This window comes from Heloderma suspectum, chromosome 5, assembly GCF_057233095.1.
Source record: "Heloderma suspectum isolate Gila_16-S chromosome 5, 16-S_ref, whole genome shotgun sequence".
Lineage (NCBI taxonomy): Eukaryota > Metazoa > Chordata > Lepidosauria > Squamata > Helodermatidae > Heloderma > Heloderma suspectum.
The window spans coordinates 75,704,673-75,717,224 of record NC_139462.1 but is presented as its reverse complement, the minus strand read 5'-3'; the positions used below and the strand labels follow the sequence as shown (position 1 = coordinate 75,717,224).

Below are 12,552 nucleotides of genomic sequence, written 5' to 3'. Positions count from 1 at the left end.
GTATAGAGCAAGAGTTATTCTTGGTTGATGTTCAAGATACCTTCAGCGATAATTGTGTATCCTTTTGGAATTTGGCATATTATTTATAAGAAATTATAAGCACTTGATCAACCCATATGATTTATTCAAATGTACAAAAAGATGTCTTGATGAGTTAATAGGATCAAACAGATGAAAGAGGTGGTATTGGAAAATGTGTCCATCAGTGTAATTCAACATTTGGGGCAAATTCTCAATCCTCTCAGTTGTTTCCAGTGAATATAAAGTTTATATAAACAGAGTGCTATCCCCCCCCCAATATCTGAGTGCAACTGAATTAACCTCCCATCATAATCTAAGCTAGTTTGTGGGGTTCTGAGTAAGACAGAATTGTTTCCATACCATAACATGGATTTACCAGACCCTGGAGGTTCAGGCCCTAGTCTGGAGGCTTGTAAACTGAACATGCACAGGAAGCCTTCTCTGCTGGTACAGTGAGATGGGGTCATCCAGCCTAGAGTAGCCTGGGATGTTTCTAGGTCATGATAGGTTTCCTGGGGAATGTGCCGAAGTCTCCTGAGTCTGGGTGACATAATTACTATTTCTGAATTTGATGACGTGATTAATTCAGATGGCTGTGAGCATGCCTGTTGAGGTCTACTGCAGAGTAGAGTTGTTCTAATTTCACCCTTTGAAACTCTCAGGCCAATTCTCCCAACTGCTTTTTGAACTGGGGGGAGTTAAAAAAAATAATTTGGGGAGAATTGTGGGGTACCTTGAGATGGAAGCTCAGAAAAATAATAATGGTGCACCATTTTGATTGCTGTCTTAGTTTGGTTTTATTCTAGTAATGGAGTCATATTCTAAGGGAAACATTAGCTTTCTTCAAAATGCATCCACTTTTAGAGCATATAATTAAGTCTCTTTATTTTCTTTGGAAAAGAGTGGTTGAAGAAAAAATTTCTTTTATTTTCTAGAAAAGTTGTCACAGGATTTTGTGTCTACTCTATGCACTATAATTCCCTCCTAATGATAATGCTGGATTTCTTTTGAGTATAAGCTATTATTTGTATCATGTTTATTCTTTTAATTACATCAGCTAGAGAAAAATATATCCCTTTTTTAGCCTAGACATTTGGGGCCAAGTACTTGTACATCAATTGAATTTGAGGAAATGCCAGAATAAAAGATAGCTTCTGAATTTCAGTTAATATATGTACCCATTCCTTGTAGAGCTCCGCCTAGCATCTGGGCATCCATTTCAGGGTTAAAATTTGGAGCTGGGAAGATTGTCCCCTGAATCTGTTGAGAGAGAGAAATTTTTTTGTTAGGCTTCTTCATAACCTGGGTGAATAAAAGAAAATGTCTGAAAGTAGTAGATAATCCTGGATTATCTAGGGTAAAGGCAGATATAACATTTTAAGCGCAACATTTTCACTGCCCTGAAAACAAGTGCAGCAGTGTAAAACCAAGCAAGCAACCAACCAAAGACTTTTATTTATTTATTTCATTTATTATATTTCTATACCGTCCCACAGCTGAAGCCAAAGTGGTTCACAAAAATTAAAAACCATTAAAATACATTATATAAAATATAAAACCATTAATGTAATGACATGGAGCAAATAACCCCATTTCATTTATTATATTTCACTTCCTACCTATCCATAAATCCACTCTCCTGGTTTTGAAATAAGAAAAATGAAATTGACCAAGCTCTGAAACTGACAATGCTCTGTTCCTTTGGGACTAGATGAGAAGGATTTGCCAGAGTATTGTGCAAAAGAAAACAAAATTCAGTTGGGATATACTTTGGTGGGAGTTGCAGTCCAACACATTTGGAGGGCACCAGGTTGGGGAAAGCTGCTTTAAGCATAGGTGTTTCCATTGCTTGCATTTCTGCCATAATCTTGAACCACATTCTCAGACTTATTGCTCTTTGCATAACTTGACAGTCCACTGTGACTTAATTTAGCTGTGGGGGCTGTTGTATTTTGCCAGGTGCCTGTGGGTGCCAATTTTGCATGGCACCCACAGGTGCCTGCCTTGTTGTGTCATGTGAACCCAGGCAGTAGGGGTTGTTTGAGGGCTAGACAGCTCTCCAATAACCCTAAAACAAGCCATGGGTTATTGGAGGGTTGTCTAACTCTCAAATAGCCCTTGCCACCTGGGTCCATATGACATGACAAGCCACAGCAACCTAGGCACCCATAGGTGCCATGCAAACATGGGTGCCCAACTTGATGTGACAGCCCCAGAGGGTAAATTAAACCATGGTGGGCTGTGATGGTGTGCAAACCAAGTCACTGTTTAGAACAGTTTCAAGATCTTTGAGGATATAACACATACTAAATTTTGATGCATCTGTTTTCTCTGTGGTTTTGGTAATACATAGGAAGAGGGCTAGGCAAGGCTTGAACAAATCAGAGCTGTTTGGGGTTATTTACTTTGATTACCGATTCTTCTTCTTCTGACCTGCATATAATCCATCTTTTATTAAACAAAGATCCTGAGGTCAACTGTTGTCAATATATGTAGAGACTTGAGAGAGTGGATTAACTCTAGATGTTCCTATCGATCACTATATATCGCTCAAATGTAAAGTTTGCAAAATAATCAATGGAATGATGATTTACATCTGATTAAGCACCTTCGCTGTTGCACCAAGGGCCTTTCCGGACAATCATTTAATATACTGCAAAGTTCTGCTTCATTGACTACGCTAAAGCCTTTGATTGTGTGGATCACAACAAACTGTGGCAAATTCTTAAAGTGATGGGAGTACCAGACCACCTTACCTGTCTCCTGAGAAACCTGTACGAGGGTCAAGAAGCAACAGTAAGAACCAGACATGGAACAACCGATTGGTTCAAAATTGGGAAAGGAGTATGACAAGGCTGCATATTGTCACCCTGCTTATTTAACTTATATGCAGAGTACATCATGAGAAATGCCAGGTTGGATGAATCAGAGGTCGGAATTAAGATTGCCGGGAGAATTATCAACAACCTCCGATATGCAGACGATACCACCCTAATGGCAGAAAGCGAAGAGGATCTCAAGAGCCTCTTGTTGAGGGTGAAAGAGGAGAGTGCAAAAGCTGGTTTGAAACTCAACATTAAAAAAACTAAGATCATGGCATCTGGCCCCATCACTTCCTGGCATATAGAAGGGGAAGAAATGGAAGCAATGACAGATTTTACTTTCTTGGGCTCCAAGATCACCGCAGACGGTGACTGTAGCCATGAAATTAAAAGACGCTTGCTCCTTGGGAGGAAAGCTATGGCCAACCTAGACAGCATAGTAAGAAGCAGAGACATCACCTTGCCGACAAAGGTCCGTCTAATCAAAGCTATGGTTTTCCCAGTAGTAATGTATGGCTGTGAGAGCTGGACTATAAGGAAGGCTGAGCGCCGAAGAATTGATGCTTTCGAACTGTGGTGCTGGAGAAGACTCTTACGAGTCCCCTGGACTGCAAGGAGGTCAAATCAGTCCATCCTCAAGGAAATCAACGCTGACTGCTCATTGGAAGGACAGATACTGAAGCTGAAGCTCCAATATTTTGGCCACCTAATGCGAAGAGAAAACTCCCTGGAAAAGACCCTGATGCTGGGAAAGACTGAAGGCAAAAGGAGAAGGGGACGGCAGAGGATGAGATGGCTAGATAGCATCACGGATGCAATGAATATGAACTTGAGCACGCTCCGGGAGAGAGCGCAGGACAGGAAGGCCTGGCGTGCTATGGTCCATGGGGTCACGAAGAGTCGGACACGACTGAACGACTGAACAACAACAACAAAGTTCTTACTGAATTGCTGTGTGGTATCCAAATGTCGTCCTCTGCCTAGGTGGCAGGCAGTTGGGGAGGGATTATAGCTTAATGGTAGAATCCATGCTTTGTATTGGAAGGTCCCAAGTTCAATCCCCAGTGTCTCCAGTTAAACTGGAGCAAAGACCTCTGCTTGAGATCATGGAAAGCCACTGTTAGGCAGAGTTGACAATACTAGGCAAGATGGTCCGACTCAGTGAAAGATAGTTTCATATGTTAATTACATTTTATTAAACTATTTAGGGCTTTTCTACACAAGGCATTTATCTTAGGCTTGTCATTCTCTATTCACAAATCTTTATGGGTGCTTACATTGGTTTTATCTGTACGCCGCCCTGAGATCTTAATGATATAGGGTGGGATACAAATGTTTTAAATAAATAAATAGATAGATAGATAGATAGATAGATAGAAAGATAGATGATGTCATGACCCTCCAGTTTTATTTTGGTGTCTAACCAGCACTTTTGCCAAGTTTTTTTAGAGCGAGGAAAATGCGGCATTTAATTTTGAAGGTGAAAGAAACCACTTTTTTCCTTTGTGTATTTGCACTATACCACTATAATACAGTGCCACCTAGAGGTTATGTAGTAAAAAATTAGGATAGGAAACACTCTTTATATAGTGCTCGGATCTCAGTTCTGTGACAAAACTGAAAGTAGATACAGCAGATTAACGGCGGATTAACAGCCTTGTGTAGAAAAGCTCGAAAAATCACAGACAGTTAATAAAGTTCTAACCTATGTAAACACTATGACTTGGATCCAAAGTGAGAGCAGAAGGAAGCTCATGCCAGGTTCCTCCCCCCTCCAGCCTCTGGCACACCCCAAGAACTTGTTTTGGAGGGTCAGGGGAATCTCCTCAACAGCATAGGATGAAATGTGGGGAGCTGGTGGGGCAGGAGGAATTACTCAAATTGGGCAGAGCCACCTTGCTCCAGTCAAAAAGATTTTGGCGTACATTTCATTTTTCATATAGACTCCCAGCCCTCTGCCACCCACCCTTTATAGAGGAATTGGGTAGATGTGGGAGCTGCCCCATCATATCTAGTTTTGCTGTAAGATACCACCTGGTAAATTAAATAATGTTTATTAATCCTGGATACCAGATGGCTTGAAAACTTTGAGTTTAGGGTCATTTAGTTTTTCTGTGTACACAAATTGTCTGTGCAACTGTTTGAAAGGAAGCAAACTACAAACACAATAATCACAATCAGTTTGTATTTCAGCTTCGGATTTAGGAAAGAGTTAACCTACAAATGTATGTTGTTTCCCCTTTTCTCCTAGTTCATGATATATTTTAAACAGAACTTATTATTCCAAAGCACTACTTGTACAATCTTGATAGTATTGGTGCAAATCCTTAGCAAAAGAAAAAAAAAAAACTTCTTCCAAAGTTGAAGAGAAATAAAACCTTACATATGCTCTGGTGAATAAGATACCTTGCCAGACTTAGAAATGTTCAAGTAACATCTCCCCATCGATCAGAGTGAAATATTAGAAAGGGCATTATACTGGTGCCATCATTGGATTCCAACAGCTTTGACACCATAATCACATCACAATAACTCCTTCTACAGATTAGTCTAAAATATTTTTCAGGATGGGAGAGCACATCATAAATCAAAGTGAATAAGAACCTGCGGAGTCACCAGAGTTCCTCCTCAAAATAGAAAACATGTGCTTGCAACTGCTGTGAGACAGATCACAAAATACTGTGGATAATCGGCTACAAAGCTACCCTAAATACAGTCTATGAAAGGTGAAGAGAGAGAAAAATTACCAGTAATCACACTCCTGCACACATACATACTGAATTCAAAGTCAGTTACTGTAGAGTCTGCACTATCCTTAATGTAAATCGATATAGTACAAATCAGCTTTTTTCACTTTGCCACAGGGCTTCTACCCAAAAGAGATATAAAAGAATGTTGGGAACTAAAAGAATAGTTATCAGTGAGCTGTTGATTTCAGAACTGAAAAGTAGACTATAACTGGGTCAGTTTCATCCTTGCCTTTGTTTCTAGAATAGAAATTAAGGTTGTCCCACACAATGCTCTGGGTGAGATAAAACACTAATGATCCCTTATCCATTGTTAAGAGATCAGATGGGGACTCATATGCTCCCTCCCTCCCTTTTGTGCCTGTGCAAATTTCTTCTTCCCTTCATGGGGGGGATCTTCATGACAATGGAAAGAGAAGTGAGAAAATTCTGGATTTTCATGGAATTGGCTTTGGTCCATCAGGGACACACAAAGCAAGAAAAGCCAAGTGTACTGTACCTTAAAAATCTGCTTTTCATGGGTCACAGATGTGGGTGTGGGGAGTAAAACTGAACTTCATCAACCCGGCAGGTGCTGCTCAACCAATGAGAAAGGCTTGTTTCCCATCCCTGTCCAAGCTCCCCCCAGCTACCACATTATTATCCCCAACATCTGAAGGCTCCCCATGAGAGCACCCCACCAGCACAGTTTTGCCCTATTCCAGCCAACAGTCAGGGAGTTAGAGCTCCCACCCCCGTTCTCCTTTTTCCAGGGAGTAAATACAGGGATCCAGCCGCTTCACCCATTGACAGTCTACACCCTGAGTTGCCCAGTCATAAAGCCCCAGTTGTGCACTTCCAGGGAGTAAATACAGGGATCTACCTACTTCTGTTGCCTGCTCTCCTCCCACTGAGAGTCTGTAGCGTCTTTTTCCCACTGAGAAAATCGGAGCCACGCTGTTTCAGTACTAGCTATCCAGTGAGAGGAGGTGCCAGGAGCGGGAGCCTGCAGCCCCGGTATTTCGCTGTATCGATATGGCAATACAGTGTGTCAAGGGCTCCTTGGAGGGCTCTCAGTCTAATTCAGTAGCCCAGTCTAGACACAGACACAGGGATTTTTTTAAAGCTTTAGTCTTCTTTTATAACTTAATAGCTCTACAGGTAGCAACTACATCTGAGCAGCAGCATCCCTATGCCCTAAGTTGGAACAGTTGTTCCCCGTTTGAAGGGCAATTACTGGCAGACCCCTGAATATAAGGACTAGGGAGAATCCCTCCCCTTTTCCCTTGGATCCTCTGGGCGCAACCGTTCTTTGAGCGCCAACCGGGCGCTACGCCTCCTTTCCGCGCTCTCCATTTGGCGCCGCTCTCTGCGTCTGCGCCGCGCATCCACCCAGTCTGCTATCGGTGCTGAGTCACTCCCTGGACTGCTTTCTAAACTAGGAATGTGGGTGGGAGGAAGCTCCGTCAGCTGTTGGTCCTGGAAAAAAGGAGCGCGCTCCTCTCCCGAAGGAGCGACTGCTCTTCCTCAGCATCAGAACTGCTCTGGGATTCTATGGGCTCAGTGTCCACCCTGACACGGTGAAAAATGCCGGAGAGGGAGGAGAGGAGGCGGCCGGCAGAGGCAGCAGCAGCACTAGCAGAGGGAGGCAACTCCAGCCAGCCGGTGCCCTCCATGCAGAGAAGCAGGGAAGTGACACAAGCATCGGAGAAGTGCATAATCACGGCTCTCCATGGGGGCGGGCTGGGAAATGGAGGTGAGTTACTCCACTGGTGAAAAGGAAGTCCAGCGCGATTCTGAAGGCAAGGAAGAGCGCTCTGGCGCTTTGATGAGTTGGAAAGGCAGGCTGGTTACTCTAGTTACCTAGGTTACCGAGGGCATGGTCAGGTGAAAGTGCCCGATCATACGGAATTTAAAGAGGAGGGATGGGCGCACAGCAGCTGAACCTCAGGGGAGCTGAATTAAAGCAGCTGAACCGCAGGGGAGCCGAGTGAAAGAAAAACAATGGAGTAAAAGTACTCTGCAGTCTGCAAAAATGTGGCTTCCCCACAGGTAAACTCCAGGGTGGCTGTGGACTGGCCACAACATCATGTGCCTCAAAGGAGTAGATCACCCATGAAGACAGGCCCCTGGTTATAATGAACTATGGAGTAGCATTTTGTCCGCACTAGCGGTGTTAGAGGTGGGTTAGAAGCGTTGAAAGCTGGTGGCCCCCATGCCAGTGGGGCTGTAAATCCACTCTGGGTTTCAGCTAGAACCAGTCAGAACTGTAGAGGAGTTAGCTCCCAGATGGGGTTGCTTTGCAGGATTAGGGGCTGGGTTTCAAACCGTAGTTAAAGCTAAAAGGTGTTAGCATCTTCCATGATAAGCACTATGGCAGATGAAATACTGCCTCATAGTTATTGCTAACCAGAGATGGGAAGGTGATGGAGAATGAGAAATGCTCCCACTCTCTTAACCATGGTTTGGCGATGGCTAGCATTACATCTTCACCCAGCTGATGAAAGTCTATGGAGAAGCCATACGCTTTGTGAAATGCACGACATCTCGGGTGGTATCATGGAGCTATCCTATGCTGATCGACGATTGCTTCCGAGCCCAGGGGTGACCGTCTATTCAGTGCAGGGTGGGAGGAGTGGTGAGGAGCGGATCTCCTCCCCGCTCCCACCACCCTGCTTTCGTGGCTAGACAGCTGATTTTGACTGTCTAGCTGCGGGACCTCAGAGCACAGGAAGGGGCGGCCGGACGACACATAGGATGTGTCGTACCGGCACTTCGGACCTCCCCACCCCAGCCTGCTCCGGGGAGCACCCTGTTTCCCCTGCTCTGCACTGCTCTTCTGAGCATGGAGCGTGGGGCTGGTCCGCGCTGCCTATGAGGTGGCGCGGGAGGAGGATGACTTATCCTATGGCCATCTAGCTGCTGACTAGCAGCCATAGGATTGCACTCTTAATCACCTAATATTATATTAGCCATTGTGACTAGGAGAGAAGGGTCTTCCTTCTGCCTTGCTTAGTCTCCACAGACATTTCTTAGTGCTGTGAGACATAAAGATTTAGAAATGTGCACTATATTATCAATTATACCTTGATTTCAAAAAGAATCTGATATGATTATGTACAACAGATACATTTACAACAACTCTTGAATGCAGTATTATTTGGTATTAGTAACACTAAATGTTTTCATTTTGAGTTGACCAGAACGGTATTGAGTGTTTTATTGTATTTTTAAAAATATTATATGTTTTTATTGTATTTTATTATATTGGTGTGATTTTAGAGCTTTTACATGAAGCATTCATTGTGCACTCATCATTCCTTATTTATGGGTTCTTTAGATGACGTTGTAACCCTCCTGTTTCACTTCTATTTTTAAGAACACTTTCACATTTCTTTTTAGAGTGGGGAAAATGGAGTATTATTTCTGAAAGTGAAAGAAAACATATTTTTCTCCTTGTATAATTGCATTATTCTACTATAGCACAGCACCACCTAGACGTTATGTAGCAGAAAAACAGGAAAGGAAACACTGTTTGTGTAGAGCAGAGATCTCAATGATGCAACAATACAAAAAGTAGATATAGCGGATTCACAGCCTTGTGTAGAAAAACTCTTAAGAGTCATCATTTCAGTGTTGTTTATGTGGTGTAGTGTATTTTATTTTATATAGGCAATTAGCCACCATTGGCTCTTTGTGAGGAAGGGCAGGATATAAAACAAACAAATAATAAGAACAGCCTCTTCCCAAATCCAAATAGGGATCCACTGTAAGAATCTAGAAGTATAGAAATTATGTAATTAGCCCAATAAAGTCAACAAGAATTTAGTTTTTGTCTTCCTGGCTAGGTGATATTCAACCTGTTCTGGAGGGGGTTGCACTCCCCCTAAAGGATCACGTTCGTAGTTTGGGGTGCTCTTGGATCCAGAACTGTCACTTGAGGCACAGGTGAACTCAGTGGCATGGAGCACTTTTTATCAGCTTCGGCTGGTATACCAACTACGCCCTTATCTGGACAGAGATAGCCTAGCTACAGTGATCCATGCTCTGATAACTTCTCGTCTGGACTACTGCAATGCGTTATACTTGGGGCTGCCCTTGAAAACGGTCCGGAAACTTCAGCTGGCCCAAAATAGGCCAGCAAGATTGTTAAGAGGGACTGGCCTGCGAGCTCATATTACTCCAGTACTTTTTCAGCTGCACTGGCTACCAGTCCATTTCTGGGCCGGATTCAAAGTGCTGGTATTAACATTTAAAGCCCTTAAGGGCTTGGGGCCAGGTTACCTGAAGGATCGCATCCTCCCATATGTGCCTGCATGGACCTTAATAGGGATGTACGAAAGTCACTTACCTTTGATGAAATTTGCTTCGCGGTGGGGGGGATGCGCTCCATCCCTCCCCCCGAAATTCTGGCCGGGGGGGAGGCGCCCCATCCCTCCCCCCCGAAATTCTGGCTGGGGGGGAGGCGCCCCGTCCCTCCCGCCACGAATCCCGGCCGGCCGGGAACGCAAATGGCGGCGGCCGTAGCCGCCACCGTTTGCATCCCTGCAGACAGCCGTGAAAGGCTACGTAAATGTTTACGTAGCCTATCATGGCTGAGTGAAAAAAAACCCGCGCGTATGCAAATGGCGGCGCCCATGGGCGCCGCCATTTGCGTTCCTTATTTTGGCACGTATAGTCTACGTAAACATTTACGTAGACTACGGCGAAAATAAGGGGAACGCAAATAGCATACACTATTTGCGTTCCCCTTATTTTCGCCGTAGTCTACGTAAATGTTTACGTAGACTACATGTGCCAAAATAAGGAATGCAGATAGCGGCGCCCATGGGTGCCGCTATTTGCGTTCGCGCGTTTTGTTTTTTTCCACTCAGCCGTGATAGGCTATGTAAACATTTATGTAGCCTATCACGGTATTTTTTGAAAATCTAGCCATGATAGGCTACGTAAATCTTTACGTAGCCTATCACTTTTTTTTTTTTTACTGGAAATGGCGGCGGCGGCAGCTGGTTGGAAGACCGGCTGCCGCCGTCGCCGCTGCCGAACCGCTGCCGAACTGCCGCCGGAGCCGCAGCCGCCAGGGAGATTTGCCAAAGGTAAGTCCCGTCCTGGGGGGGGGGCAGACATTTAGCCACTGATTTCGGGGGGCCGAATGCGCTGGCATTCGGCCTCCCCGAGATTCGTGGTGAAATTCTCTGACATCACTACCTTAAGATCATCTTCAGCGGCCCTTCTCCGTGAGCCCCTGCCAATGGAAGTGAGGCGGGTGGCTACTAGGAGGAGGGCTTTTTCTGCTGTGGCACCCCGGCTCAGGAATGAGCTCCCTAGTGAGGTTCGCCTGGCACCTACATTGAATTCCTTTCGGCACCAGGTGACGATCTTTTTATTTCCACAGGCATTTTAGCATTTTAGCTTTCTAGACTTTTAGCTTTGCTGTTTTAAATCTGTATTTTAAACTCCGGCACGGCTGCTAGATTTTATTGTGGTTGTATTGTTATATTGTGGTTTTAACGTTCTATATAATTGTTTTATTGTGTGCTGTTTGATTTTAATTTTTGTGAACCGCCCAGAGAGCTTCGGCTATTGGGCGGTATAGAAATGAAATGAATGAATGAATGAATAAATAAATAAATAAGTTTTTTTTTTTAAATTCCATTGGGTTTAGGTAGCTAAATTGCCAGTCATTTGTCCTGACCAGAACTCTTGCAGTTCACATTTTCTTCAGTGTGTTCCAGTTAAACTTTATGAGATTTTCTATGAAGAGTGGGTTTGTTGCACAGGGTGAACGTAGGTTGTTTATTTTAGGTTTACTTTAGACTGCATAATTTAGAGTTTATGGTTAAATGCCTCCCTCTTTCAGTCTGAGGGCTGAATTATGTTTCAGAGGAGCTCTCGGGGGCCAGATTCCAGTTGGGGGGGGGTGAAGGGCAGAAGAGGTGGGACTACATGCTCAAAATACCAACATGTTTTAACTTAAAGCTCTTACTGCCAGGAACTAAGGCTCAGGTGAGGCATTTCAGCATTTCTGAATGGGGAAAAATGCACAAAAGCCTGGAGACCGCCAAATGACTGTCAGTCAGTGGGGGAGAGAAAGGGTGTGGCCTTGGGAAGGGGTCACACAGCCCTCTGGGGAGCCCTAGAGGGCTGGATTTGGCCCACTGGCCTGAGGTTTAGAAGCCCTGTTCTAGAGTTATAAGAGCCCAGCATAACTGCTACTATTGTGTAGAAGCTTCCATGCTGCTTCTGGTCATGTCTGTTGACTGGTGACCATGAGGTTGGTGCTGGTGATCTCATTATTTCTCACACTGACCTTGCCCCACCCTGAGATGCAGAACCTGGCATGGGAAGTAACCACATCACTGATCCCATCCAGATAATTGAGTTGCTGTGCAGGAGCAGAACATAACTTCCATGCCACTGCAGGTTACGCATATATAGTCAGGGCCAGAAATATTGGAACAAGGATAACTGTTCCAAATGTTCCAAAGTATCAGAGGCAGCACGCCTATGTACACCAGCTGCTGGGGAACATGGGTGGGAGGGTGCTGTGGTCCTCAGGTCCTGCTTGTGGGTTTCTCATTAGCAGCTGGTTGGTCACTGTGTAAACAGAATGCAGGACTAGGTGGACCCTTGGTCTGATCCACTATGGCTCTTCTTACAGTCAGGGCCAGAAATACTGGAACAAGGGTAACTGTTTTGGCAGTTGGCCTCTGTACACCACCACATTGAAGTTGAAAGGAAACACACCCAGATGGGAGCGAAGTCAGGACTTTCAGCTGTATTTCAAGGGGTTGGACAAAAGTGGGGCACTAACCATTCAGGAAGGATAGCCAGTGGCATACCCCCCCCCCCCGTTGTTGGTGGCTCATAAGTAATGCAACGAATGGCTGACAAGCAGCTGCATGGCCAGATGGCCATGACCAATCAAGCAGATAAAAGGCCTGGAGGTGGTTCTGAGTGTTACATTTGCATTTGGTAGCTGT

At 44.5% G+C, this 12,552-nt stretch overlaps 1 protein-coding gene and 1 long non-coding RNA gene across 3 annotated transcripts in view; one reads left to right on the top strand and one right to left on the bottom strand.

Annotated features, from left to right (window-relative positions):
- Nucleotides 1-12,552, top strand: part of LOC146344017 (uncharacterized) — a 93,076-nt gene that overhangs the window by 30,605 nt on the left and 49,919 nt on the right. The window lies entirely within an intron of this gene.
- ANXA10 (annexin A10) overlaps nucleotides 1-12,552 on the bottom strand; it is a 47,862-nt gene that overhangs the window by 24,581 nt on the left and 10,729 nt on the right. Inside the window, exon 2 of one of the 2 annotated variants that reach the window (XM_084856420.1) lies at nucleotides 1,200-1,281. In XM_084856420.1, coding sequence (XP_084712546.1) covers nucleotides 1,200-1,281 — 82 coding nt within the window. Of the gene's footprint in view, nucleotides 1-381; nucleotides 501-1,199; nucleotides 1,282-12,552 lie in introns of those variants that run through there. The other variant, XM_084856421.1, reaches the window with a different exon arrangement.